Below are 23,191 nucleotides of genomic sequence, written 5' to 3'. Positions count from 1 at the left end.
GAGTGCTGAGATCCTGTGCTCTGGGCAGCAGTTTCCCTCTGCAGTGTTGGGGGCCTGGTGTGCAGCCCTGGGGAAAGGGGCATCTCTGTGCCTTTTATTTGTAGTGTGTGGGGAACGTGCTTGAAATGAGCTGAGGTATGCAGATGTGAAGCAGGCAGGTGCACAGACTGGAGGGTAGTGTGGTAGCTGGAAAAACATGCTTTGGTGGAAGGTTCATGCAGGGATTTCCCACTACTAGAGGGTAAGACAGAAGCAAAAACATGAAAAGAGGGAGGAGAAAAGATTTGCTGAACATCAGGGCTAAGAGGACTTGGAAGTGATGAGAAGCAGGGATGCAGAGAAGCAGGAGGCTGTGCAGCAATGGAGCCAGAGGCTGGGTGCCTTGGGTCCCAGTGGCAGTGGGACACAGGGGCTGTGAGCATGAGAGGTGCAGTTTTAACACTCAGTGTCCAGCCAGATACTTGTGGAGAGAATGAGCCCTCACCCAGCAGACAGTGAGAACAGGGGTCATGTGTCAGCCACAGAGCAGGTCCTTTTGCAGGAAATGACAGGCTGGCTGCTCCCACAGGTGGGTTGCAGGAGACTCCTCTGCTTACCCAGGGCTCTGCCAGACCACAGGGCGCTGGACACAGAAGGAGCTGTGCCTCTCTCAAGGCACTTTGGGATGCGGGGGAGCTGATGGCGATGCCTTAGCCTCGTGTTAGCTCCCCTTCCTGCCGATAACGAGGTTGCAGGAACAAAGGGACACTGTGGGGAGGGGGCGGTGACAGGCACGCAGGGTTTGCAGCTTGTTATTTCACTTGTGTTTCCATTAAAGCTGCTGCTTTTAACTTGTTTCAATCTCTGAAGAGGCTCCAGGGTGCGCAGCAGATGCTTTATTCCCCCTCCCTCCCACCCTCCCTCTTTTCCTTGGCCAGCTCCCCTTGTTCCCATAGCATCCCCCTTCCCACAGAGGCCGAGGCCGCAGCTCTGGCACTGCAGCTCAGCCCACGCAGGAGCCGATCCTTGCTGGGGCTGGACCGGAGCCACTGCCCAGGCGCTGCCCTGGCAGAGCTGCTCAGCAAAACCTGGCTCCTACAAGTGCCCTCCCACTCGCTGGGGACATTGCACTGTCCCCAAATTCCCCAATGCTGGTGTTACCCATAGTGCATGGACCCACACGCCTCAGCATCCCCGGGGTGTCCCCTCAGCACACACTGACACCATGGTGGCACCCTTGGGTGATATTAGCCAGAGTCAATTGCTGGTATCAGTGGGTCGTGGCATGGTCAGCAGTGTCCCTTTGAAGCCACTGAGATTTATGCACACCCTGAAATGTTTTGTTAAATCAATACCACCACACTGGGGCTGGGACTCCTCTCACTAACTGTTGCCATGAGCATATGTTGGCTTTTACACATGCTCTGCTCGTCTGTCTAAGCAACAAACCTCTCCAGCTTTAATGTTTTTGGAAGCATCTGCATCTCCTGGGAGGGAGAAAAACAGGGCCAGCGCCTGGGGTCAGCACGGCACTTTGGGAAGCCTGGGGAAGGCAGGGTAGTATGCATGAAGCATTGCTCCCTGCTCTGTTCACTTTTACACTCTACTGTGGGGACACAGCGGACAGGCAGAATTTGTTGATAGGGCTTGTGTCACTGAGGTCTGAGACACTCAGCACATAGTGGTGTCAAGTTGTGTTTTGCCTTGCTGCAGCAAAGGATTTTGTCCTTATATATAAGGCTTGGCAAGGAGGAGCTCTGATGCATTACTTTCACTGGTGCTGAGAAAATGAGAAGAAAAGAAATATTACAAGAAGCCTCAGGTGGGATTGGGTCAGCTCTCCTAAGAGAAGTGATTATTTATTTTCACTTGAACCACAGTGGATATGACCTGGTGCCAGGAGATGCTGAGGATGCTGGTCCCTTTGGGAGGACTGTCCCATGGCCTGGAATCATATCTGCCAACACAGGTGGAGTGTGAGCAGGTGATGATGTGGGTACACAGCCCTTGCACAGGGAAAGGGACACTCAGGGCCGGGCAGCCTGTGTGATTCAGAGCATAGGCATCCTGTGTCTTGCAGGTGGGGACATGAGCCCTGCTTTCCAGCAGGAATGGGGTAGAGATATGCACATAAGGGCATGCAGAGGCCAAACTGCCCATCTCACTGAGGAGCAATGAGAACACAGGGCAGGAGAGGTCAGTGGCAGCTTTAAGGCTGGTGTGGTAATTAGAAGAATTGCTGGTTGTCTTAATCTCTAGAACGAACCCCTGTAGGGACACCACCTTGCCTCTGCACAGTGCTTTGCTGTGCCACAGAGATATCTCCTGTGCTGGATTTGGTTGCTGCCAGCATCCTTGTCCCTGCTGTCCCTCCTCCATGCACCCTTTCCCAGTGCCCATCAAAGCTGTGTGTGTCAAGAGGCAGTTTCTGTGGCTGCAGGTTGCAGTCTCCCCCAGCTCGCTGCGGGCTGTGGCAACCAGAGCTTGGAGGATAATGAGATCTTAATAGTCCAATTATATCCCATCGATTTACTCAGCACGTAATTGTTGGCGGCTGGGGCTGCCTGATGAGCCGCTCCACTCCGGCTGCCAGCGGGGAGGGCTGTGCCACCCCGCCCAGCCTGGGATGCTGCTCAAGCAAACAGCTGTTCCCCCTTGAACCCCTGTAGGAGCAGCGCCTCCCTCCCCCACTTCAGCTCACTGTCTCCCTCTCCCGGGAGGGGCAGTGACAGGAGTGACAGGCAGAGATTGGAGCCGGGATCCTGGTACCGTGCCCTGGCTGGGCATTCCAGCATTGCCCTGACCCCAGGCTGATATCCCCATACTGCCCTGGAGAGCAGAGGGGCTGGGCATCTCTGCCTGCTGCTAAAACAGGGTGATAGAAGTGACTCCTGGTGGGTGACAGTCCCCACCAGCAGAGCAGTGGCGGGGCCATTGTCCATGCAGCCTGCATTGGGCAGGGTATGCTACCAGAGATGTGCTCAGCTGGTCTCCTGGTAGCAGGAGTCAGCTCCTGAGCATCCACCTGCAGGTGTTCTTGCCACAGCAAGGCTTGGCAGGTGCATCTCTGCACTTGGCTTCTATTAATTTCCCTTTTGAGCTGGCTGTGGCTGAGAGATGCACGGACTTCTAATTTGGAGGATTCACTCTTAGCTGTGATTTTAATCTGGCCTTTGTGATTGTGTTGATCGTCCCTTGTTCTAGCATTGTGAAAAGCAGTAAATAATGTTCCTTTCCCCCACACCATGCTGCTTTGTGCCCTGTCCCGTTCCTCCCATTTCGCCTTCTGCCCCCTGCCAAAGAGCCTTTTCCAGAAACCCCACCATGTTTCTCCGGAGTGGCACCGGCTCACGCTGAGCCCACCACACTACACCTTGGCTTCTTTGTAGCCATGCATCAGCATCTGCCATCCCACCTTGTCCTGTGCAAATGCCCTCAGCCCCAGGGCTGGCGTTGCAGTGGGTGGCAGGCAGCAACGGCAGTGGCAGGTAGCACACAGGCTGTGACCTTGGGGACACTGGGGTCACAGTGGGCTGCGGGCACTGGGAGGTCTGTCCATCTCCCTTGGCCAGGATGGAGTGGTGCCAGCAGCTGGGCCAGTGGAGCCCATTAAAAATCAAAGTGTGACATAATGCTGGGGGCAGGTGACACAGCGGACAAAATTCTGCCTTGTTGCCCTGGCACTCTGCTAATGCAGAGGAGGGGTGGCAGCTCCCATCTCCAGCAAGCAACTCCCTGAGGAACACCCCTCCTTGGGCACTGGGTCTTTAAAGTGCTGGGGACTTGTATGCATCACCTCAAGTGAACTGTGTAGCCACATGTGGGATTGTGGACATGTGGGTGACACTTTCCCCAGCACAGGGCTGCAGGTGCTGATGCTGACACAAGCAGTGGGTGCAGCAGCTCCTGCCCTGGAGTGGCAACAGGAGTTCAGAACCCCTGGGAGACTCTGGGCCATTCCTACTAATGCAAGTGCTGATTAGTCTATTGATTTTTTGTAACACAGGAGTCTTACTGTCCCTTCAGCTCACCCCTTGTCACCTGTCAGGCAGAGAAGGTGGTGGTGTGAACAGCTGTCTGCCCTGTCTCTGCTCATCCCTCTGCCCTGGACAGGCTGTGCTGGTACAGACAGCATGTGCAGAGTGAGCTGAGACAACACGGGGTTACTTAATAGCTGCTGGTGCCACAGTCCTTGCTGGGGAAATGCTGTTTGTGCTCTGGAACAGCTGCCTCTGGCACGGCACCACTGAGGTGAGGCAGGGATCCCGGGAGCACTTGTCCCAGCATAAAACACGATGCTCTGCAGGGCTGGTGGCTTTGGTTGCCTTGTCTGCTCGAGGCTTGGTGGATGGTTGCTGTGGCTGAGCTGGTGCCCGCAGTGATTGGTGTCAGCACTGGTGGAGCGGAGCTGCTGCAGCAGTGTCTGGCGTGTGAGCCAGGGGCACGCAGTGTCGTGCATTTACATTGTGGGAGCTGTGGGCTGGCAGAGGCTGAAGCCCTCATAATGAGTTTCCAGCATGGATGCTGGGGAGGAAACAAGGTAAAGAGAGGAGCAGCCCCCTGGAGTCGGCATGCGGGCACTGCCAGGGTGGAATGTCACTCACCTGGCACAGCGTGGCCCGCAGCTCTCGCCTTTGTGCCTGGGACATGACACGGGCTGCAGCCTTGGCCCGGACAAGGCTGACACCGGGCAGGCTGGACCTGAGCGCCAGCGGCGGAGCCAGCCCCGCGGCGCTGCCAAGCCGGGCCGCCTGGCGAGGGCCGCGCCTCGCCGGAGGCTGCCAGGCCGCCCCGGCGCTCTTGGCAGCGGGGGGCCCGGCGGACGCGGGGCCAGCGCCGCTGGGAAGCAATTACCGCCCCGCTGCGTCCGGCCCTAATCCCCTCACACGGCGCGCAAGAAGCCGGCTCGCCAAACAAGGCTCAATCAGGTTAAAGTGTGAAGTCAGGATTAGCCAAAAGAATGAGAGCGTGGTAATAGCTCCGGCCTCCTTGCCCGGCCGGCGCAGCCCCGCTGCGGCCCCCTCCCTCTCGCCCGCCCTGCGGCCCGCCGGGCTCTTGCCGGGGAGATTAAGGCTGCCGGGGTTTGTTTGCCTGAGTGGGCTCCCCACTGGGAAGCCATGTCGAACAGTTTTGCTCGGGCGCCCCGCTAAGCGCCGGGCAGGGCGTCGCGCTGGGGGGTTGGCTCCCGCCGCCGAGGCCCTGCCAGCCCCGCGGGGCCGCGTCCGCGCCTGGCTGCTCGCCGAAGCTCCCCGGGAACCGCGGCGGTGCCATGCGGCTCTGGCTGCCAGGGGAGGCAGCGCCGGGACACCTCCTGCCTCGCTAGGGAGACCGCGAGTATCCGACAGCCGTCACACACACAATGGGACAGAGCAGCCGGGTGTAAGATCTGAGCAGGGAAGCTCCTGAAATCGCGATCCCTGACCACCGCCCTCCCTCTCACTGCCTGGCCAGGGAGCACTTGTGCGGATATGGTCTGACCATGAGGCCAGGGGGACTTGGAAGAAAAGTGGGTGCCTGCCTTCTTGCCATCACACAGCTGTGGGTTGGAGCTGGCTGCTGCTGTTGTACAGGCATCTGCTGGGTCAGAAATCCATTTGGGAGGTGAGTGTAGTGACAGAGGTGTCCTCCATCACCTCCTCACTCCCTGTTATACTTTCCCTTTGCACCCCTGGGACTACCAGAGCTCTCTGTACCTTGTGCTGTGCAAGGACAAGCACTGTGAATGGGCTGGCTGTTTGGTAAATGCCTGGATTCAACAGCCAGGAACTTTTAAACTTGGAGCTTGAGGACAATACCTGGAAGTGAAACCAGAAGAGGCAGTGAGGGTGACTGTCACAACTCCTCATCCTCTGCCTGTGCCCGTCCATCAGCTGGTTCCCAGTGGGGCTGTCAGACCTGCCAGTGCCCGTGGTCAGTGCTGCAAGCTGGCACTCCACGTGCCATGGCAGTGACACTCTTGTAATCGGCAGGGCATGAGGTGGCACTGATGCAGCCGCCGCGGGTGCTGCGAGCGGCACGGCAGGGCGAGGAGAAGCCGTGCCATCTGCTGTTTCTTCTGCGCCAAAGTGTAAAGCAAACATAGCTGGGAGCTATGAAACACCAGGAGGGAAGGGGCCATGCCTTGTTCCAACGCCGGGGCCCGAGGATTCCACAGGCAAAGCATGTGTTTGTCCTGGTGTCGTCAGCTGTGTCATTGTGCAATGTAATCTACGCCCATGCCAGGGCCTTGCTGAAACCCTCCCATCCAGCGTCTGTCCCTCTTGGCTTCCGTACCCCCCACGGCAGCACTTCATCGGGGACTGTCACAAAAAGCTGTGAAGGGGAGAAGCCTCGCAAAGTCAGTTGCAACCTTCTAGCAGCATTTCCCTCACAAGCTGCAAGTGAGCAGCTTGGAGACAGACGCTTGGGTTTGCTCCCTGGGTGCACTGGGACTCCCATGTGCTCCAAGCAGAGAAATGAGAGTGAGCTTTCCATGGGGGAACCAAACAAATCGCACACAGGACCTGCCTGGGTGGGCAGTGCCAGAGGTGGGAGAGGGGTGCAGAGCACTGAGGTGTGGTGCTCACCTCTGTGAGGGTTGAATGCCGGAGGACAGGCAGCTGCCAAGAAGGAATGCGGTGCACTGAGTGCTTTGCTAGAAAGAGTGATGAACCGTGCCTGGAGGGTTCATAGAATCATAGTATGGTTTGGGTTGGAAGAGAACTTCAGATCATCTAGTTCAAACCCTTGGCCATGGGCAGGGATGGCACTCGCTGGATAAGGTTGCTCAGTGCCCCATCCAGCCTAGCCTTGAACACTTCCAGGGATGGGGTATCCACAAGTTCTTTGGACAACCTGTTCCAGTGGCTCACTATCCTCACAGTAAAAAATTTCTTCCTTACATCTAATTTAAAACTCTGCTCTTTTAGTTTAAAACTGTTCCCCCTATCACTGTCTGGCCATGTAAAAAAGTTGTTACCTTTTCCTAAGAGTTTTCTAAGGGATTCCTTGTGGGAGCTAAAAGAGAAAAGAGGAATTGGTGCAACGCTGTCTTTTTCTGAAAGATCAGTGCAATTCCTGGGGGTCCCCAGGCTCATCACATCTCCAACATAGTATGAGGAGAAGATATTTGTATTTGAAAGAGTGCTGGGCAATTGGAGGCTGCTGCAGGTGTCTGGTCCTTTCCCTTTGGAGAGGGTGAGGGACCTTGATCCCCCGTGGGCGGAGTTGTGGAATAGCCGGCGCAGTCAGGGCAGGCGGCGCGAACAGCAGGGCAGCCTGGCAGTGCCGCCTCGCGGGGTGCTGCGAAACTGCGCCTGCTGCTCGCACAGGAGCTGGGCTCGTCCTCCAGAAGCCTGGGCAGTTCCTGGCGGACATCTCCCTTCCACTGCCCCGGCAATGATGCTTTGCCAGCCGGGTTTGGTTTCCCAGGATTTACCCAGAATGATGCACAAACTGCGCAGAGGACGGGGGCTGGTGCATCACACTGGACTGTACAGCATCTCCTTGGTGGTCAGGCATCCCACTGGAGGGCTAGGCAAGCCCACTGTCCTTTTGTTTTCCTTTTCCTGATGCAGCTGTGCAAGTAATGCTGGTGCTTCCCTCTGGGGACATTTTCTCATTGTGTTAGTGAAGCTTTCAGCTGGGGTGAAGTCCCAGTTTGGCGACCTCCTGGTGTTTTGCAAGCAGCTTGTGCCCATTTGTGGAGCCCACTTTTTGGAGGAAATGAGGGCATGTGGAGGAACGTGGATGCTGTGCCTCCATCCTGACCCAGTCCAGGTGTGGGGTATCAAGAGCAAACCGGCTTTGTTATGTTGAAGCAGAGCTGGTGAGCACTATGTGTGAAGTGCTGACATCTATGGACACCCTAAACCACCTCTTGGGGCTGGGGTGGGGGTGTCTGTGTGGCCTGTGTAATTCTGGGCACATTTAATCTGTGTGGGATACCCTGGTCCTCCTCCTCATTCATCCATGGACTTGCATAGGGAAAATGTTGTGTTGTGCCTCAGTTTACTTCTGCCAGGAAGGAGATGAGAATTTGACCTCCTGCCCCAGGGGTGGCTGGAGCAGGACTGTGCTGGCACCCCAGGATGGGAGCAGGCAATGCAGTTGCCAGCCAATTTCGGAGGAGCTGCTGACTATTAGTGTGGGAGAGGGAATAGTGTCTGTTTGGGAGCCATGGAGAATAAATAAAACAATCAGGTCTTCCCACAGCTGAGTCAGTCCACCCAGAATCTGCTTGCAGTGAGATTTGTGGTCTTCATAGTCTTTAAAAGCCAGCCCAGGCATGATAGGGGATCTGACCTGCTGCCAGCCCTGCAACACAGAGCTCTTGCTGGCTTGGCATGCACTGGCATTACAGAGCAGGTGATTACACAGACAGTACCCTGCAGTGATGAAGTAAATAATGACCCGATTATTTGTGCCCTCTGAAGTGCAGGTCAGGCTCCATGGGAATGCCTCCTGGAGCCACTAAGTGTAATTACCAGTTAATCAGCAGGGACCTGTAATTATAGCAGTCAGAGAGCATTTAAGTATGGAGGGTTTTCCCCGGAGCTGTGCCAGTCAGCTCTGCTTGTCAGAGCCAGAGACTGCAGTGCCCAGGGAGCCCCAGTCACTTTGAGCCACCATAGATGGAGTGAGACTTGCCTCAGGACAGCCAGCAGAACAGTGGTCAGCCAAGGACCTGAAGCCAAATTAGTTTGTCAGAGTCCCCAAGGGATCACTTGAGTGCTGGGGCATGTCCCTGCCTGTGCATGCACTGCTCCCACAGGACATCACACTTTGCAGGCACTGCCCATTCGCCTTTCTGCCTCTTTCTTCTGCAGGGACCTGAGTGAGAACTTCATCCAGGCCATCCCCAGAAAAGCATTCCGTGGGGCCACCGACCTCAAGAACCTGTGAGTCCTGGCAGTGTTGGGCAAGAGGGAGTCTGGGGTCAGATCCAGTGGCAGCAGGCAGCAGGAGTGATCAGGAGCACTGATTGCACTCTGCCTGGGCTGTCCCAACAATTCTCCCTTTTTACCCTTTCTCCTGCAGGCAACTGGACAAGAACCAGATCAGCTGCATCGAAGATGGGGCTTTCCGTGCCCTGCGGGGGCTGGAGGTCCTGTAAGTGACTGGGGACAAGGCTGGAGCCTCCAGACTGCAGCCCCATGCAGGATGAGGGTGTTCTTGAGTGTCCCCCCTCACTGAGGTGCTGCAGGGACATCCCCAGCATGCCATCTCTCCCTGGGCATGAGCAGGGGCTGACCAGGGTTGTGGTACAGCTGCTGCACAGCTGTGCTCCAGGGCTTGATCCTGCCCCTGAGGGGCACCTGGGTGCCACTGGCTGTGGAGAGGAGAAGCCTGGAAAGGACAGCAAGTCCTGCTGGGGGTTTGGGCTGTCCCCATCCATTCACCCTGTGCTAGGTTGCTCCAAGGGATTAGCGCCACCTAGACCATCTCACGTGCCTATTTACAGCTTGTCTGCTCTGACCTTCTTTGCCTGTTTGCCCTTCTTTGTCTTCCTGCAGGACCCTGAATAACAACAATATCACTTCAATTCCTGTGTCCAGCTTCAACCACATGCCCAAGCTGCGGACGTTGTGAGTGCCAGGGCCGTGGTGGTGGTGGGAGTGGCCTCCTAGGCTAGAGTGGGATGTCCCCAGCTCTGCTGCTGGTGCTGGTGGCCCACGTGCTGGCGGTTCCCACCATGGTGAGGGAACCGAGGGGACGCCCCTGCAGAGCATCCCCAAGTACTGCCCAGCAAGGTGGCCTCGGCAGCTGTCACAGATGCTCTTCAGCCCCTCTGTATCTCCCTCTGAGATATCACCCAGCCTTTGGGATGAGCCAGGCTGGGGCACTCAGAGGGCAGAGGGGTGGGCAGGAGCTGTCCTGTGTCTGCTGACAGCTCCATCCATCCTCCTGCAGCCGCCTGCACTCCAACCATCTCTTCTGTGACTGCCACCTGGCCTGGCTCTCCCAGTGGCTGCGCCAGCGCCCCACCATCGGGCTCTTCACCCAGTGTGCTGCTCCCGCCCAGCTTCGCGGCCTCAACGTGGCTGAGATCCAAAAGAATGAGTTCAGCTGCTCTGGTGAGGGGGCAGAGGAGCTGGTGGGTGCCAGGGCAGGGACATGGGCCAGGGGGACAAAGCTTGTGCCACCAATGCAGCCTATCTTCACTCCCTGCCATGTGCATGTGCCCAGCTCAGAGCCTCAGAACGCATGCTGCGGGTTCATCTCAGGTCAGCACAGTCCTTGGTGTGGGGACAGTATGGGGACAGTGCCACCCTATCCGTGTGACAGTACATCAATCTGTGCCTTTGGAGCTTTTGCAAGGGATTGGGGTGCACCAAGATCTTATCTACCCACTCAAGGGTGCCATGAACTGTCCCTGCATGCTGAGCTGTCACCAGGGTCCCTTCTTCAGGCTGCTGCCACATACTGCCCTGGCTCAGCCCTTTGCAATTCCAATGCTGGCTGCTTCCTTGGCAGGACAAACGGACTCAGCACATGCCCAGCTCTGCAGCTTGTCCTCTGGCTCCTGCCCAGCCATGTGCACTTGCAGCAATGGCATTGTGGACTGCCGGGGCAAGGGGCTGACGGCCATCCCCGCCAACCTGCCCGAGACCATGACAGAGATGTGAGTATGGCCACACCATCACCACCAGGCTATGGGTGGCTCAAGGCACTGGGAACACAGGAGCTGCTCAGTCACTCTGTAGGCAGCAGGCCTTCCTTGCCCTTCTCTCACTAGGCCCAGATTTAGCCCTGGATTTATCTGCATTAAAAATGTAAATAGAGAAATAATCTCCTTAGAGGAATCCAATTATGGTGCAGAGCCCCTGCTGGGACAGTGCACAAAGCATGTGGGAGGCAGCAGGCACCCCCAAACCAGAGGTGCTTGGGAAGAGCGGTGCTTCCTCCACCCCAGCCACCATGGTTCCCCCACCCATGGCACCTTTCCCTGATGGAGAAAGCCCCAGCCACAGGATGCAAGTTGTCTCTGGGCAGAATATTTCTGCTCCTGTGGGGTAACTTACTGCAGCCTTAGGGGTCCTGCAGGCCCACCTCTGTTGGTGGGGTTCCGGAGTTTGGCAAGCCCTAGAGCCCTCACCTCCCCCTATTCTCTTTGCAGACGCCTGGAACTCAACGGCATCAAGTCCATCCCCCCAGGAGCCTTCTCACCCTACAAGAAGCTGCGGAGGATGTAAGTGTGCAGCCTCTGCCAGCTCACCCTGAACCCCAGCACCCTTCACCCTGCTGGCCACTTCTGAGAGCTGACAGACATGGGGCAGCTGCTGTGACATGGGTGCCTCATATGGCAGCACTGGGAGGGGGTCTTGGATAACCCCAGCTCTGTATATTGGGTCTTGGGGGTGGTCCCCTGGAACTAGCAGAAGGATGAGGACATGGGACAAGAGAAGAGGGGACCAGGCCACCTTCTCCCTTTGGGTTTCAGAGACCTGAGCAACAACCAGATCTCGGAGATCGCCCCTGACGCCTTCCAGGGGCTGCGCTCACTGAACTCCCTGTAAGTGCCTACACTGGTGTGGGTGGGATGGGGTGGATGCTGTACCCCTTAACCATGGCCCACACCACTCCCTCATCTCTCTCACACCAGCCTTTCTTTCCCAGGGTGCTGTATGGCAACAAGATCACGGACCTCCCTAAGGGTGTCTTTGGAGGACTTTTTGCCCTGCAGCTTCTGTAAGGCACCAATGGCTGTGGGGGATGCTTTTCAGGGACAGAGGGAAGCAGGACTGAGGTCCCTAGCACCCATGGTGCAGTGAAGGGGTATCCCCAGACTCACATCCCTCCCTCCCTGCCAGGCTTCTAAATGCCAACAAGATCAACTGTGTACGGGCAGATGCCTTCCAGGATCTGCAGAACCTCTCACTGCTCTCACTGTATGACAACAAGATCCAGAGCCTGGCCAAAGGCACGTTCACCTCCTTGCGGGCCATCCAGACTCTGTGAGTGTCCACTCCAGCTCCCATGCCTGGGCAGGAGAGCCTCTGGGGGAAAAGCATCTCCAGGGCTGGAGCTGCTGATCACCCGCTGCCCTGGCGGTGTGTCACCCACTGTCCCTGGCGGTGTGTCACCCGCTGCCCTGGCGGTGTGTCACCCGCTGTCCCTGGCACAGGCACCTGGCCCAGAACCCTTTCATCTGTGACTGCAACCTGAAGTGGCTGGCAGATTTCCTGCGTGCCAACCCTGTGGAGACCAGTGGAGCCCGCTGTGCCAGCCCCCGGCGCTTGGCCAACAAGCGCATTGGCCAGATCAAGAGCAAGAAGTTCCGCTGCTCGGGTGAGAGCTGTCCCCAGCCCTGTCACAGGGGTCCTGTGGCACAGCTGTCCCCAGCCCTGTCCCAGCCTGGTGCCTGTGTGCTCAGAGAGCTGATGTGCTTTTTTTTCCCGCAGCCAAGGAGCAGTATTTCATCCCAGGTGAGGAGAGGAGCCGCACACATGTGCATTGTGTGTGCATGGTGCCCTGTCAGCCACATTGCCTGCGGGGATGTTGTGCCAGAGCCCCGTGGTCTGGCCCAGCAGAACCACTCTTCACTTCCCACATGCTGGGTACTGGGATGTGTTGTGGCATCTCCCATCCTGCCATTACCTGGATGGGCACAGAGGTGTCCCCAGGGTCCAGTTTTGTTTGGAGGAGGGTGGTGGGCAGAGCAGTGCCCTGTATACCCAGGAAAAATATCCTTGTAGGTAAGCTGCTTTGGTCATGGAGAAAACTAGTATGTGCACAAGGGCTGGAATGAGGGGAGCTAGGGAGGAAAATGAGACCAGTGGGGATGTGGGAGGATCAGAGGGAGAGGAGAGAAGTGCAGTCCCCTGTGCCTCTGCCTGTGGGAGCCCACACTGCCTTCACCATCACACAGGGACAGAGGATTACCACCTGAACAGTGAATGCAACAGTGATGTGATCTGCCCCCCAAAATGCCGCTGTGAATCTGGTGTGGTCGAGTGCTCCAACCTGAAACTCACCAAGATCCCAGATCGCATCCCACAGTCCACAGCTGAGCTGTAAGAGTCTCCTCTCTCACTCTGCTTTCCTTCCTGCAGTAGGCACCTTGCTGGCACTGGGATTTGGCTCAGGGTTTGGGCTGTACCAAGTACTTTGCAGGCTTCTCCTGAGCTCTTGTCCCTGCTGCCCACTCCAGGCGCCTGAACAACAATGAGATCTCCATCCTGGAGGCCACTGGCATTTTCAAGAAACTCCCACATCTGAAGAAAATGTGAGTATTGGGCAGGTACAGCCATGTCAGGAGTGCCGAGGGCTGGGAAGGCACATGGGGGTCCTGATGCCAGGGCAGACTGGGGTGTGAGATGGAGGGCATGTCCCAGCCTGAGGGTCCTCTGAAGGAATCATGGGGTGCTTAGTGGGATCTGGGGGAGGCAGAGTTCAGGATGAGGTCAAGACAGAGCCCTCATTCCAGCCTGCTTTTCCCTCTTCACAGAAACCTCAGCAACAACAAGGTGTCAGAGATCGAGGATGGGGCATTTGAGGGGGCATCCTCTGTCAATGAGCTGCACCTCACTGTCAACCAGCTGGAGTCTGTGCGCAGCGGCATGTTCAGGGGCCTGGACGGGCTGAGGACACTGTGAGTTCCTTCTCCTCCATGACCACCCAAATGGGGACGTCCTTACTCCTTGCTTCCTTGCAGGGCCAACCCAGGATGCCTTGCCCACCAGCTGGTTGCATCCAGTGCTGGGTGGGGCAGGTTTTTGCTGCTCAGGGACTTGCTCAGGCTCATTCTGCTGCCCAGCACTGAGGTGGGCACAGCCTGAGCACTGCTAAGGTGGGTTTCCCCCGTGGTGCCTGCCCGTGTTGTAGGTGCCCTTGTTCTCTTCCCTTTGCAGGATGCTGAGGAACAACCGCATCAGCTGCATCCACAATGACAGCTTCACAGGGCTGCGCAACGTCCGCCTGCTCTCCCTGTACGACAACCAGATCAGCACAATTGCGCCGGGCGCCTTTGACACGCTGCAGTCCCTCTCCACACTGTATGTCCTGGGCCCCGGGGGATGCCCCCAGCCTGTGCACCTTGCTGCAGGTGCCCTTGCCTGGTGCTTGTTCAGGTGCTGCCCTTGTGCTCTCTCCCGTGTGCAGGAACCTGCTCGCCAACCCCTTCAACTGCAACTGCCAGCTGGCCTGGCTGGGGGACTGGCTGCGCAAGAGGAAGATCGTGACAGGGAACCCTCGGTGCCAAAACCCTGACTTCCTCCGGCAGATCCCGCTCCAGGATGTGGCTTTCCCTGACTTCAGGTGTGAGGAAGGTAACTCATGGGCCCTGCAGTGGCAAGGATAAGGGGAGATGAGGTTGCTCCTCCCAGGATGACACTGTGCTCCTTGTTCCAGCACCATCCTTGCTGCCTGGATGTGCCTGTGGCAAGGCAGTCACTCAGGGGGCCCCATGAATGCCCTCCCCTAATGATACAAAAGTTTCCCTTCCTGGTACTCAGCCCTTGGGCACTCAAATATCCACTCTGAAGCCAAAAAAGGAGTTTGCACCCACTACACCCTGGGGCTTTTATATATAGGTGGGTCATATATGTGCTGGCAAACGCTGTGCCCTGGGTGCTGACAGGAGCAGAGGTGTAGGCAAAGCCCAGTGGGATTCATCCTGCTCCTTCCCTTCTCAGCCTTGCACATGCACCGGAGCTGGCAGTGGGCAGATGGAGCAGACAGGGAGTGTGCGTGGGGAGAAAAACCTCTTTTTAGATATTTTTTTTAAATTTAGAGCAGCTTTTGAGCCCTCTGGAAAATATTTACAAACAAACCATCCTTTCTTCTGCTTTCCCTCCTCCACCCCGTCAAAGACTGAAGGGTTGCATCCTGCGCCTTTCCTAGCAGTGCAAGATAGCATACGGTTGTCCCAGCACTGCCTTTCCCGAAGGATTCCAGCATCATGGCAGGGAAGGGGAGCAATGCCAGCTGCTCTGGCTGCTCAGCATAGGCTCCATCTAACCTGTGTCTGGAGATGGGTGAAGGAGCTTGTTTCAGGAGGATTTGAAGGGCTAGGCCCCTTCTTCTGTGCCGTTATCTGTGTTGTTCCTGTGACTGCATTTTGCATGAAAATGGTGAAAATCAGAGCAGCCTTGCGCTGGCCGGTTGTATCCACACCAGTAGGGCAGGTGATTTCTGGGTGCAGAAGCAATTCCTGCACTGCTAATTCCTGACTGATATTGCCTGCAACACCCTGCTTTGGGGGCAGGGGAGGATGGTTGGCATGGGAGAGGAGCCATCCTAGGCTGGCACAAGGCTTTGAATCTAGCCTCACACAATACCCAAGGGCTGGACCCTGGTGACTTGGTGGCTTTCCATGCTTGGTGTAGGTAAGGAGGAGACCACCTGCATCCCCCGGCCACAGTGCCCACAGGAATGCACCTGCCTCGACACGGTTGTCCGCTGCAGCAACAAGCATCTCAAGGCCCTGCCCAAGGGGATCCCCAAGAATGTCACAGAGCTGTGAGTAGTGGGCAAATACCCAAGCTCTCCCTCTAGCCCTCCATCAACGTTACAGCTCTGGGTGGGGGGCTTCTGCTGTGGGGTTGCAGGGCAGAGACTCCTGGGCTCCTCCTCACACCCTCATCCTGGCCTGGTAGTGGGGGTAGGACCCCACCGATCCAAGGTATCCTGTCCAGCCCCAACACCAGCAAGTGGCTCAGCAAGAGTTTCTCTGATGATTTGGAGCAATCAAGGGTATTGTGCAAGAGGTGTTGTCACCCAGCAGCTGAGACCCTTGTCTTTGGCCCTTGGGAGGGGACAGTGAGGGACAACCCCCCGCTGCAGCTGTGGTCCCCATGCAAAGCCCAGATGTGCATGCCAGAGCTGGATGTGCAGGCTCCGTGATGCCCACTGCTGTGAAAGGGGCTCTGTCCCCATGTGAGATGAGGGATGGCAGCAAGTCCTGTGTGCAGGGCGTGCAGGCACTGTTTGGGCACACATGTATATGCACAGCACCCCCGCAGCCCCCTCCACTGTCTCGCACACTCCTCCTCTCTCTGCATCCCGCTCCATCTCTCACGTTCTCACGCATGCCTTGGGAGCGTTACAGCCTCCCACGCTCCCATTGCATGTGTAAACGCAGCACTGGCTGTGCTGGCACACGTGGGCTGCTGGAGAGTGTCCCCAGGGACATGCCTGCAAACCCAGGTGTGCTCCTGCACTCACACACAGCTCCCCTGCCAGCCCAGGAGTCCCTTGAGAGCCCCTTGGGCCCTGGGTGCAGGAGGGAGGTGATGCTGGAGATGCTTCTTGCAGCCTGAAGTCCATGGTGGTGCACAGGAGAAAGAGGGGGAAGAGGGAGGGATCTCCTGCTTCTCAGTCACCCCGTGGTGCTTTTGTTCTCCCTTACAGCTACCTGGATGGAAACCAGTTCACTCAGGTCCCGGGGCAGCTCTCCACCTTCAAGTACCTGCAGCTTGTGTAAGTAGCCAGGAGCAGGAGCCCAGGCAGCTAGAGGCACTGCTGGAACTTGTGGGTGAGGGCAGGGCTGCCTCCATGGTGTGTGATCCTGAGGAGGGGTCTGGCAGTGTGTGGGGACCCCTGACATCTCTCTGTGTGCCCCCTCTGCTCTGGAACACAACTGACTGGCAGCAATGCTCAGCCTCTGGCTGTTCACCCCCTGGTGCCAGGCATGGACCAGAGAGGGGACAAGTGGCATTTCTGCCATCACCCTGTGTGACAACCCTGCTGCTGTTTGCACCCCATTGCAGCTGAGCAGGCTGGGGAGCAGTAAGAGGGGGCAGAGCCCTGCTGGCTCCAAGCCCTGGGGTTTCTGTTTTGCAGTGATCTGAGCAACAACAAGATCAGCTCCCTGAGCAACTCCTCCTTCACCAACATGAGCCAGCTCACCACCCTGTAAGTGAGGTCCCTGCAGTGCCACATGGGGCTGCTGCCCAGCTGAGCTGTGTGGGCTATTCTAGGGGACCCTGAAGACTGGGGGTGCAGGGGACACCCGGGTCTCCTTCACCCTCTGCCTGGGTGATGCTGTGCTTTGAGATGGAGCTCAGCAGGGACAGTGTGTAGCCCAGGGAGGGTTTCTTACACCACACACTGCTGTGCTCCCTGTTTCCCCCCAGGATCCTCAGCTACAACTCCCTGCAGTGCATCCCTCCGCTGGCCTTCGAGGGCCTCCGCTCCCTGCGGCTGCTGTAAGTACCTGCCCTAAGTACAGCCCTGCAGGGCCCTTCCCTGCTGCTGCCCATGTCCCTGTGTCCCCTGTGCCCACCTGGAGCTGGGTGCATGCAGGTGGGCAGGGGGAGCACAGGAAGGTTCGTCTGCTCTCAGAGCAGATGGTGCATTTGCACCAGTGACAGTGTGGTGGGGTTCAGTTCTGCCACCCACAGCTGGACCTGTGGGATGGGGCCGCAGTCCTTGCTGCCCACCTTGGAGCCCTGGGCATTGCAGGACCTTCTGTTCTCTGCAGGTCTCTCCATGGCAACGACATTTCCAGCCTCCCCGAGGGCATCTTTGCAGATGTCACCTCCCTGTCCCACCTGTGAGTATCTCCTCCCACTCCTCAGGGCTCGGGGCTGGATGCAGGCTCCACAAACCTTTAAAAAGTACAGGGCTGAGCTTGGCTTCCCTGAGGGATGAGCTGCCTTCTCCCCTCTTCTCTGGGCTGGTACCTGCAACATGATTTATTGGATAGCGCTGTCACCTGCTGCCCATGCTCAGATCCAGGTGTGCAGCTGAGTCTCCCAGTGCTGCTGGGATGTCCCTGTGGTCTTAGGTGGATGTGTTGTGGGGTCCTTCCCCAACCCACTAGATCTCTGGGGTCCCCCAGGATGTAGGTAAACTATGCAAAGTGGTGTCACAGCTGTGGGTTGGCAGGGGCTGCTCTGACACACAGCAGTGAGGTGTTAGCCTTCTGGCAGTGCACTTCTCCACAACAGCCCCCAGTCTGTCACCGAGTATCCTCCTGCCAGTGGTGGTGTTTCAGCCTCTCTTTGAGTGGGCCTGCACTGCCCTGTACCCACCACCCAGGGCCAGGGTTTAATTTTGCTCACAGTGTCTTTTTAGTTCCCTGCCTGTCTCCTAACTAAGCTCTTCCCAGCTGCCTGCTCCTGGCATCCTGGGCATCTCAGGCTATTCCTTCAGTCTGCAAAGAGCATTTTGATACCCAGTCGTAGCCTCCTTGTTTTTTGGGGACCAAAACTGCTTGCTCTGCTCCAATTTCCCTTGGCTGTGCTGCCTTCACTGCAGACAGCTGGCACTGCCAGTTCCCACTGGCTGAGCTGTGTCACAGCCAGTGCTGTGGGTGCTGTAGGAGCAGGTTCATCAGCCCCAGCAGATCTGCTGTCCCTAATGCCTCACCTCTGGTGCCATCTCCTTCTTTTTCACATGGGTTTATCACACTGGCTCTCCATCACTGCTGGCCTTTGCAGTCAAGGAGGGTTCAAAGAGGCATCCAGGCCCTCCACCTGCCACATCATCCACTGCTTCTGTACCCTTTTCTGCTGTGGAGCAGAGCAACCCTCCATCCTTATTTTCCTCTCCCAGAGCAATTCCTTGCTTCCCCCCAGTGCTGTCTGCACAAGCTGTGGCTCATTCCCACCAGCCCACTCCTGTGTCTCTGTCCTGCAGGCTTGTGCAGCAGAGCCCAGGCTGGCCCTGCAGCTCCCATGCAGGCTCTGTTGTTTCTGCATGGCCTCAGGGTCCTTTGCAGTTTGCTGGCCCCAGGCAGCTTTGCCTGTGTACTGGAGAGGGGCTGCCAAGAATGTCTGCCAAGAATGCCAAGCGTGTGAGTAGTGTGCAAGAGTGAGAGTTAGTGTGAGGAGTGTGCGTGAGTGTGCAAGAGTGTGAGTGGGGGTGTGAGAGTGTGCAAGAGTGTGCATAGTGTGCAAGAGTGTGTGTGAGTAGTGTGCAAGAGTGCGTGGGAGTGAGTGTGAGTAGTGTGCAAGAGTGTGAGTGGGTGTGAGTGAGTGTGCAAGAGTGTGAATAAGTGTGCAAGAGTGTGAGTGAGTGTGCGTGAGTGTGAGTAGTGTGCAGGAGTGTGAGTGTGAAGAGTGTGAATAAGTGTGCAAGCGTGGCCAATGGAGGAGAGCCCGCGGGCCGAGCATGGAGCACTGCATGGGCAGTGGGTCTGGCAGCAGGGTGCTCTAACTGGACAGCATTGTGGGCTGTGTGTGTGTCCCAGTCCAGCATTGTGGGGCTGTGTGTGTCCCAGTCCAGCATTGTGGGCAGCACTGCTGGTGGGTCCAGAAATGGAGGAGTGCTGGTTTGCCAGTCATGTGGCATCCTGGCCAAGTGACAGAGTTGTGCCCAGTTCCCTCTGTGTGGCAGCAGGTGCAATTTTGCCCCTCTCCTCGTGCAGAGCCATCGGGGCCAACCCCCTGTACTGCAGCTGCCACCTGCGCTGGCTCTCCAGCTGGGTCAAGACGGGCTACAAGGAGCCAGGCATCGCCCGCTGCGCTGGGCCCCCCGACATGGAAGGGAAGCTGCTGCTCACCACCCCTGCCAAGAAATTTGAGTGCCAAGGTGAGAGGTGCCCACGCTGTCTCTCCATACCCTCCCACGGGCAGAGCAATGCTTTGTGAGTCTGGGTGGCTCCAGGATTTCATCTGTTGAGTTGCCTTGTGGAGGAGGGGGACCAGGTTGTTTCCATCCTCTTACCTGACTGGTGGCACTTCCCTGGTGACTGAGCAAACCTGTGGCTGTCCCATTGCCGGGTGCAAAGACCCTTGGACAGGCTCTGCTCCCAGCAACACCAGAGGCTCTGCCCCGCCACTGGTGCCCACAAAAGGACACATTCTGATCACTCCTCACACTGATGGTCATCTCTGTGCCTCCCCTCCTGCAGGCCCACCTGCCCTGAGCGTCCAGGCCAAGTGCAACCCCTGCCTCTCCAGCCCCTGTCAGAACCAGGGCACCTGCCACAACGACCCCCTTGGCTCCTACCGCTGCACCTGTCCCACTGGCTACAAGGTACCCTGCTCCCAGGGGTCCCCAGTGCAGGGGGACGTGTCCCTGCAGAGAGCAGGGGAGCAGGGCCTCTGCCATGCCCCTGTAGGCCCACCTACCCTCCCTGTGTGCCACAGCACCCTGCTGAGCAGGATGGGCAGAGCTGGGCAGCTGCTGTGGCACCTCCTCGCTCCCACCTTTCCCTCCTTCCCCAGGGCCGTGACTGTGAGGTGCCACTTGGTGGCTGCTCCTCCAACCCCTGCGCCAACGGGGGGACCTGCCAGCCTCAGGAGGGGGAAGGAGCTGGGTTCAGGTGAGTGCTGGACAGGAACCCATGTAAGCTGGGTGTTTGGGCAGTAGCATGGGACCCTGGCCTCCCATGCAGAGAAGTTCTGATAATTCCTTTGCCTCCTGCGTGCTCCCTTGGGCATGTAGCTGGGATATTGCATTTGCATGGGAGCTCCAGCTCTTTCCCATGCCTCCCAGCCCAGAAGGCTGCAAGGTGGAGGTCAGTGGGGGAGAGGAGGGTACCATCACCACAGAAGGCAGGGGGAGGTAGAGGGGTTTGGGACTGGTTGCTGTGGTCCTGGAGTCACTGCTGCTGCCTGTGGGGCTGCCTTACCCTCACACAACCCTCACTGCTCTGAATGCTTTAGGCCATTCTGGGAATCAGGCTGCAATTAGGAGCTGAAAATAGTTGGCAGGCTGGGGGTGAGGAGCTGGGCTGTGCAGCCCCTCCCTGTGCTGAGAGGCCTCTCAGCCTGTTGTCGTGGCAACACAGCATCCTCGGGCAGGCTGTGCTGCCACCCACCCCTGTGCCCAGTGTTTGACAGGAGGACACCAAACCCAGCTCTTTGCCAGGTCCTGTGCTGGTCGTTTTGGGGCAGCCACCCAAAATGTTCTGTTTAATTTTCCTCCTTGACACTGCCCTGTCCCCGTGGCAGGTGCCTGTGCCCAGTGGGCTTCGAGGGCCCGAGCTGCCACACCACCAGTGACCCCTGCAAGGAGCACAGCTGCGAGAATGGGGGCTCTTGTGTGCCCAGTGCCACCAACTACACCTGCCTTTGTCCTGCCCACTACACAGGTACCTGGAATGGGGGCTAGCCATCCCCACATGGCACAGACCTGGCATGGGAATGTGCCCAGTGATTCTACCCACCCATGAGGGCTGAATAGCTCCTCTGCCTGCTGCCTCAATGCCCATCACCATGGGCTCTGGCTGGGCTCAGCTGTCCTGAGTTTGGGTACACCCAGCTGAACCCCCACACCCTGGGATGCCCTCAGTGCCTGGCTCAGGCAGGAGCTGCCTCCAGGGGAGGAGGACCCTGTGCCCATGGGTGAAAGCTGTGGGCTTGGCAGCTCCCTGTCTTGAGCTGAGTCCCCCAGGGGTCCCCTTTGCCCTGTGGGCACTGGGGCTGCTCCTCTGGTCCTGGAGCTGCTGGGCAGCCCCTCTTCTGCCTTGCAGGGGAATTCTGTGAGCAGCCACCCAATTTCTGCTCAGACGAGCTCAACCCCTGCCAGCATGACTCCACCTGCATCTCCACCAGCCAGGGGCCCAGGTGAGCCCCCTCCTCTCCAAACCACTTTTTCTGGCTGGCTGGGGGTGGGCAGCTTTGCTTTTTGGGGACTGCAGTGAGAAGGCATGGAGAAGAGGGGTTACAAGGGGAGGAGCAGGCACCCATTGGTGCAAGGGGGAAGGAAGGGGCAGCCTCGAGCCCCCTGCCTGCCCCAGGTGTGAGTGTGCACCCGGCTATGTGGGGAGCAACTGCAGCGAGGACTTCGACGACTGCCAGGACCACCGGTGCCAGAACAACGCCCGCTGCCTGGATGAGGTGAATGGCTACTCCTGCCTCTGCACCGAGGGCTACAGGTACCACCAGGAACACCTGGGACACCTGGGGTACTGGGGATGGTTATTGCCACTGTGCAGAAGGGACAAGTCCTGGATACCAAGTCCATCCATCCATCCATCCATCCATCCATCCATCCATCCATCCATCCATCCATCCATCCATCCTCAGTGTGAGAGGAAGGAGTGAGGCTGGGAGTGTGTGTCTCTGTGGGTGGAGGTTGGGGGGAACCAGCATCATTGAGGAGGGACCCCAGGCACACTTCAGCATCCAGGCATCCCTCTGATGCCAGTGTCTGGGAGAGTCTCCCCAGGGACCCCAGATCAGGGGCATGCTGTCAGAGCCCTGTGGGGCATTGGGCAGGGTGTAGGGCTGTTTCCCAGCCCCCAGCCAAGCAGCACCTCGGCCCCACAGTGGCCAGCTCTGCGAGATGCCGCCCCACACCGCTGGCCAGCCTGGCCTCTGTGAGCGAGCTGAATGCCAGAACGGGGCCCCGTGTGTGGAGCGGGGTGCCCGTGCCCTGTGCCAGTGCCTGCCTGGCTTTGGTGGCCCCAAATGTGAGAAGCTGCTGAGCGTCAACTTTGTGGACCGTGACACGTACCTGCAGTTCACCGACCTGCAAGACTGGCCACGGGCCAATATCACCCTTCAGGTGAGGGCTAGGGGGGCATGGGGGCATTGAGGGGTGGCAGTGGGGGTCTGCCCCAGGGATGTGGGCTCCCACCTCTCTCTCTGGCAGGTCTCCACGGCTGAAGGCAATGGCATCCTGCTGTACAATGGTGACAGCGACCACATGGCTGTGGAACTGTACCAGGGCCATGTGAGGGTCAGCTATGACCCTGGCACCCACCCCAGCTCAGCCATCTACAGGTACCTGGCACCCCTTCTCCACTCACTGGGAATGTTCACCCCCATTGCTTTGGCCTGGGGGCATCCTCGGTGACCCAGCCATCCCTGCCAGTGCTGAGACCATCAACGACGGGCAGTTCCACACCGTGGAGCTGGTGACCTTTGACCAGATGGTGAACCTGTCCATCGATGGTGGCAGCCCCATGACCATGGACAACTCGGGCAAGCACTACACGCTGAACAGTGAGGCTCCTCTCTACGTAGGAGGTAGGACAGGGACTGGGTGATGGAGGGCATGGGGGGCATCGGGGTGCGCTGATGGTCCTGCTCTCCCCAGGAATGCCTGTGGATGTCAACTCGGCTGCCTTCCGCCTCTGGCAGCTCCTCAATGGCACCAGCTTCCACGGATGCATCCGCAACCTCTACATCAACAACGAGCTGCAGGACTTCACCAAGACGCGGATGACGCCGGGGGTGGTGCCGGGCTGCGAGCCCTGCCGCAAGCTCTACTGCCTGCACGGCATCTGCCAGCCCTCGGGCGCCCAGGGCCCCGTGTGCCACTGCGAGCCGGGCTGGGACGGGCCCCACTGCGACCAGCCCCGCGGCGGGCCCTGCCAGGGGCACAAGTGAGT

At 58.0% G+C, this 23,191-nt stretch overlaps 1 protein-coding gene across 2 annotated transcripts in view; it reads left to right on the top strand.

Annotated features, from left to right (window-relative positions):
- Window positions 1-23,191, top strand: part of SLIT1 (slit guidance ligand 1) — a 60,157-nt gene that overhangs the window by 34,063 nt on the left and 2,903 nt on the right. For both annotated transcript variants that reach the window (XR_010440732.1, XM_064716260.1), the window contains exons 5-35: window positions 8,787-8,858; window positions 8,998-9,069; window positions 9,474-9,545; window positions 9,871-10,034; window positions 10,435-10,582; window positions 11,078-11,149; window positions 11,402-11,473; window positions 11,578-11,649; window positions 11,772-11,915; window positions 12,086-12,249; window positions 12,363-12,386; window positions 12,830-12,974; window positions 13,112-13,186; window positions 13,409-13,552; window positions 13,812-13,955; window positions 14,062-14,228; window positions 15,288-15,420; window positions 16,312-16,380; window positions 16,744-16,815; window positions 17,037-17,108; window positions 17,384-17,455; window positions 19,274-19,437; window positions 19,760-19,884; window positions 20,076-20,173; window positions 20,805-20,944; window positions 21,326-21,419; window positions 21,593-21,730; window positions 22,125-22,362; window positions 22,450-22,580; window positions 22,672-22,826; window positions 22,897-23,185. Coding sequence is in view for 1 of the 2 variants with exons in the window: in XM_064716260.1 (XP_064572330.1) it covers window positions 8,787-8,858; window positions 8,998-9,069; window positions 9,474-9,545; window positions 9,871-10,034; window positions 10,435-10,582; window positions 11,078-11,149; window positions 11,402-11,473; window positions 11,578-11,649; window positions 11,772-11,915; window positions 12,086-12,249; window positions 12,363-12,386; window positions 12,830-12,974; window positions 13,112-13,186; window positions 13,409-13,552; window positions 13,812-13,955; window positions 14,062-14,228; window positions 15,288-15,420; window positions 16,312-16,380; window positions 16,744-16,815; window positions 17,037-17,108; window positions 17,384-17,455; window positions 19,274-19,437; window positions 19,760-19,884; window positions 20,076-20,173; window positions 20,805-20,944; window positions 21,326-21,419; window positions 21,593-21,730; window positions 22,125-22,362; window positions 22,450-22,580; window positions 22,672-22,826; window positions 22,897-23,185 (3,741 nt within the window). In the remaining variant the exon portion in view is untranslated. The remainder of the gene's footprint in view (window positions 1-8,786; window positions 8,859-8,997; window positions 9,070-9,473; window positions 9,546-9,870; window positions 10,035-10,434; window positions 10,583-11,077; window positions 11,150-11,401; window positions 11,474-11,577; window positions 11,650-11,771; window positions 11,916-12,085; window positions 12,250-12,362; window positions 12,387-12,829; window positions 12,975-13,111; window positions 13,187-13,408; window positions 13,553-13,811; window positions 13,956-14,061; window positions 14,229-15,287; window positions 15,421-16,311; window positions 16,381-16,743; window positions 16,816-17,036; window positions 17,109-17,383; window positions 17,456-19,273; window positions 19,438-19,759; window positions 19,885-20,075; window positions 20,174-20,804; window positions 20,945-21,325; window positions 21,420-21,592; window positions 21,731-22,124; window positions 22,363-22,449; window positions 22,581-22,671; window positions 22,827-22,896; window positions 23,186-23,191) is intronic.

The sequence above is a fragment of the Zonotrichia leucophrys genome, chromosome 6, assembly GCF_028769735.1.
Source record: "Zonotrichia leucophrys gambelii isolate GWCS_2022_RI chromosome 6, RI_Zleu_2.0, whole genome shotgun sequence".
NCBI classification, from domain to species: Eukaryota; Metazoa; Chordata; class Aves; order Passeriformes; family Passerellidae; genus Zonotrichia; species Zonotrichia leucophrys.
The sequence above is the reverse complement of the archived record's forward strand: the minus strand, read 5'-3'. Positions and strand labels throughout refer to the sequence as shown.